The 5,000-nt window shown below is 47.6% G+C and overlaps 1 protein-coding gene across 1 annotated transcript in view; it reads left to right on the plus strand.

Annotated features, from left to right (window-relative positions):
- slc25a26 (solute carrier family 25 member 26) overlaps positions 1-5,000 on the plus strand; it is a 52,126-nt gene that overhangs the window by 30,900 nt on the left and 16,226 nt on the right. The window contains exon 6 of the mRNA XM_062544956.1: positions 2,295-2,339. Within this exon, the coding sequence (XP_062400940.1) occupies positions 2,295-2,339 (45 nt within the window). The remainder of the gene's footprint in view (positions 1-2,294; positions 2,340-5,000) is intronic.

Genomic DNA, 5,000 nt, shown 5'->3' on the forward strand with positions numbered 1-5,000 from the left:
CACTTTACTTTCGTGACCCCAGAAACTTGCCGGACTACTTTCTTCAGCGTCTAAAACCGGCTGGATCCCGGCTCACAGGACGCTGTCGGGGGGTAAGTCAGTGCTGATGCACTACGTTGCTGACAGGGAACCCATACAACTTCGTGTCTTAAAATGCGAACTATCCCTTTAAGGTCCCTCAGTTGTCATTGTGAGCGCCTTAATGGTGTCTAATGATCGAGCGAATGATTTGCGTGGCAACTGTTTCTGTCTCCCTTCCTCCATGTTTTTTGTTCTGTGTGTGCCCCTGGGATCATGGCTGGATCAGCAACAGAGCCTTTAGAGGCACAAAGGAGAAAAGAGTGTGTTGTTCTGGTGATTTATTTGTGGTGTTTATGTCAGCGCTGAGCCAGACTGACACACAGAGCGGCGAATCCTTAAATCACCCATCACTGTCGGACTCCGCACGCGCTGTCGTAAAGAAACAGGCTAACTGGCCGCCCGCCCCAGCTGAGAGAGGGAGAGAGGGATAGAGAGAGAGGGTGAGAGAGAGAGAGAGGCCTCCTCCTTTCCCTTCCCATCAGCCCTGGGCCCAGTGTCCATGGCTGTCTGGCCAGTGTGAGGCTGACCACCTGCGTCTCACACACGCTCCCTTCTGCCAGAGGTGCTACATCCACATGTAAATCATGCTCCGCTTCACCAGATGATTGCCTGAAAAGGCCTCACACACATAGTTTCGCTCCTCTTGTTTTCGACTCCTATTTCTCTCTCTCTCTCCCTCTCTCTCTCTCTCTCTGTCTGTCTGTTTCTTTCTCTGTGCTGGTGTCTGGAAAGGTTGGCACTATCCTGCCCATAATAAAAGACAGGTGGATTTGTGTGTGTGTGTGTGTGTGCGTATGTCTGTGTGTGTGTGTGTGTGTGTGTGTGTGTGTGTGTGTGTATGTGTGTGTGTGTGTGTGTGTGTGTGTGTGTGTGTGTGTGTGTGTGTGTGTGTGTGTGTGTGTGTGTGTGTGTGTGTTTTCTTTCTTTATTTGGAAATGTACTTTTTCCAGTGCTGAGAGTGCACTTGGCTCTCTCCCTGACGAGCACTAGAGCACACAGCTGTTGGGAGGGAATTTCTTACACTTGATCTGTGGCGATTTTTTTTTTTATTATTTGTATTATTATTCGACATGTGATTTCCTGTAGGGGTCAAACAAACAACCGCTTTGTGTCCCTCGAGTCAGAGGCATGTGAAACCATGTGTGGTGAAATCACGCAGCAGATTTCTATTAATAATGTTCACAAATAAACATAATCATGTCTCCTAAGACAGCTGTTGGTCTCATAAGCCAGCATAGTGTGATGAAGAATTGTGTTGTAGGCACCTAATGCTCAGAGGCGCAGTCAGCGATTTTACGCAGGCCCATCGTATTTATGTTACATTCAGCAAACATCGCATGATCTGGTAGCTCCCGCAAGTACACTAAAAGTAGACTGTAGTGTGTTTTTTTGTTTGGTCCTTGGTTAAAATATTATGTACCTTGTTTTAGACAAAAGCATCTGTTACAAGTGTGACATTATGTGCAATCGCTGACTGCACTGTTCCATCTAGTTGCATTATCCCTGTCATCAGTTTGCATTCATTCAGGCTTGAACATGCATAAATATGAGTGAACAATCAGTATGATATGATATGTATTACACAGCCCAGCATAGATGAGACTATCAAGTGTATAATATGTTGAACTAGAGCAGGTGAGTACAGCAGTCCCCCTGACAATGGTATAGGTGTCTGTTGCTCTGTTCCTGACACCACTATACTGTAGGTGTCTGTTGCTCTGTTCCTGACACCACTATACCATAGGTGTCTGTTGCTCTGTTCCTGACACCACTATACAGTAGGCGTCTGTTGCTCTGTTCCTGACACCACTATAGGTGTCAGTTGTTTGTCAGTGTGTCATCAGGGTCTCTTGTTCCTGACCTGCATGGCTGCTGTTCAGGTGGTAGGAGTTGTCTTGTCATGCCAGTCGGGATGCCGTTTGTTGGAATGAGTTCCTGCTCTCCTGGTGATCATATTCCCGTCGAACCAGAAATGATCATCTTAGTCATCTTAGTCATACAAGGCCTCAACACTTCCTTCATCTTAGTGGAATGACAAGTTAAATGTGTTGTTGAAACAAAGTTACAAAGCTATAAATACTAGTTTAACCACATCCTTATGCACTATGGGTTTGCTTTATGACTTTATTTATTGTCCATGCAAACCTTAAGTACAGGAGCAGTTCATTGTGGTAAACATTTGACTAATTACCTCTCATTCCCCCCCTCTCTAGATCCCCTTCTCTCTGGTGCAGTTTCCACTGTGGGAGTACTTGAAGGTAAGTGTTCCCCTATTCATTCGCCAGTAAACTGTGTTTTTTTCCCTTTCTTTCTCTTTTGCTCCCTCTCTCTGTCTATTCCTTTCTTCCTGTCTCCCTCTCTCCCTTCCCTCACTCCCTACTTTTTTTTTCTCTCCCTCCTTTTCTCTCTTTTTAGTTTGTGGAGAAGCTGTAATTCTCCCTGGTAATGATGGTGTACTAAAGGAATAACAGCCTGCTTATGACCTGACACATTTACAGCCTCAGATCCTCCATTTGCTCTTGTCTCTCTCTCTCTGAAATTATGCCCTCTTTTAATGGTCGCCATAGCAGTGATTAAAAAGAGACGTAATTTGTCACGAACTCTAACCGTGGCTAACGCATTTCGTCCCCCCCCGCCTCCACACAGACACACAGACACACACACACACACACACATACACTCTCCAATTGTCTGCCCCTGGCCCGAGCGAGTAAAAGTAATTTCTCTTTGAAAATGCAGCGTTTGTGTGAATGACATCATGTCTCTGGGGCGAGAGCAGAAAATTCCAGTACGTTTGGAGCCCAGCAGCTGGGTAGAAAGAGACAGGGGAGAGAGAGAGAGAGAGAGAGAGAAAGAGAGAAAGAGAGAGAGAGAGGCCGAGAGAGAGAAAGAAAGAAAGAACAAGAAAGAAAGAAGCCGTTGGAGAGGACAATACGGCTCACAGCTGTGGGAGCGACAGAACTGCCGCTCGCCTGGTGGAGAATAAGAAGTGTCATTCAGCCCCCGGCCCCTCGCACGTTCAAAGGCATTCTCCCCGGGCCATCTGCACTGGGGAGCCACGGCGACAAGCATTTCACTGGACGCCACTTCCTCTGTCTTTCTCCAGCGCTTTCTCTACAATTTTCTTTCTTTTCTTGCTTTTTTTCTCACTTACTTTCTTTCACTTTGCTTTCTCTCTTTCTGTCAGTTACTCTTCTGTCTATCACATTAGTCTCTAGCTTTTCTCTTTCTCTCTTTCTCTCTTTCTGTCTTTCTTTCTTTCTTTCTTTCTGGACTCGCTTGTCTTTTTCTCTCGGCCATTCCTGGAATCTGGCCCCTCGCGTCTGAAAGGCCTCTGTCTGCTCTCCTGGTGCTGGGCAGGCCTTGAGAGTCAGGAGAGCGTGGAGAGGAGACAATCGAAGGCCCCTCTCTATCTCCCTCTCCCTCTTTTTCTCTCTCTCTCTCTCTCTCTCTCTCTCTCTCTCTCTCCCTCTCTCTCTTTCTCTCTCTCTCTTTCTTCCCTCCAGGAGGACGCTGGCCAGCATCCGGCAGCCAGCCGTTTCACGCAACTCTTTTGATTCTCTTCCCAAGAACCCCCACCCCACCGCACACCCACCCCGGCCCGCACCCCCTCTCCCCAAACACTCAGAAAGTCATTCGGCTTGGCGTGCGATTTGATTAATGAGCAGCCAACTATCTTAAGGCCTCACTTTTATTAGTGTCTTTTAATCACAATCAAATCCGGGCCCCTCACCTCTTGTGACCTGTAATAGGCTTTGTCATGCATGTTTTATTCAAACGTGAACCCGTCTTATTTGGACAAAGTCAGATGTTTTTTCTCCTGCTAGATGTTATACACGCTTACAATCACCCAAACACAGCTCAGCTTTCCCCCGCCGATCTGTGTGTGTGGTCTTGTAATGGCAGTCTGCCTGTCATGATGTCTGGGAATGACGTCTTGCTCTCTGTCCTCCACTGGTGAACATTTTTGGATCTTTCTAAGCAGTTGCACATTACTAATGACACACTAATCACCCTCATCACACTAATGCCGAGTATATGAGTATATTGTGCAGAGACTCAAAGCTGTCTGCCAACGTCCAAACTCTTATGGCTTCTATCAAAGTCAAGGGAAGGAAGACAATGTGTTGAAAAGTCTTGCGGCGTGTGGCATGGAGAGCATCAGTTCTGCTTATTTGACGGGTGAAATAAATGGCAAATGGCACTCGATGAAAAAATCTTGTATTCTTTTGAAGAGTTGGGCTCTTGTTTGGTTCGTATTCGGTTGCTCAAAGTATCCGGCGTCTGATGACTAGCATCCCCAGTGCTTGCTTGTTAGCCGCTTAGCTCCCTGTGGCAGTTTCCTGCAGGGCTCACGCGCGCGAGAGAGAGAGAGATGCCGCTCATCCGGCCGAGCGGCAGTCGCCCGCGAATCATTCTCGGCTCGTTCCAGGGACCGCAGGGCGCACGCCGCACCTCATCGCCCCTCACCACAAGAAGTGACGGAGCGCCAACGCCGTCCATCACGGTTTTTGGACCCCCGAAGAAAAAAAGAAAAAAAGAAACAAAAATAAATAAAGAAAACATTTTATGGCCTAACCCACACCGGCCACAAGAGCTTTCGGCGGAGTGTCACCCAGTCGCTTGCACTCATTATCCACTCGGCTGAAACCAGCCAAGCAAACCATGTGTTTACGATCCAGATGAACTCACCCAAAACCGGCGCTGCCGCCTGCCAGTTTCGGGGAGTCTGTTTACTCCGCGAGCCCTGACTCACGCTATCAGCCTGCGCTCGCCAGCCCGTTCAACACACACATCTACATACATGTCATGTACTCACATGCATTACAACCATGCATACACACACACACACACACACACACACACACACACACACACACACACACACACACACACACAAAGACACAAGATGCACACAC

Source organism: Sardina pilchardus, chromosome 9 (genome assembly GCF_963854185.1).
Source record: "Sardina pilchardus chromosome 9, fSarPil1.1, whole genome shotgun sequence".
Lineage (NCBI taxonomy): Eukaryota > Metazoa > Chordata > Actinopteri > Clupeiformes > Clupeidae > Sardina > Sardina pilchardus.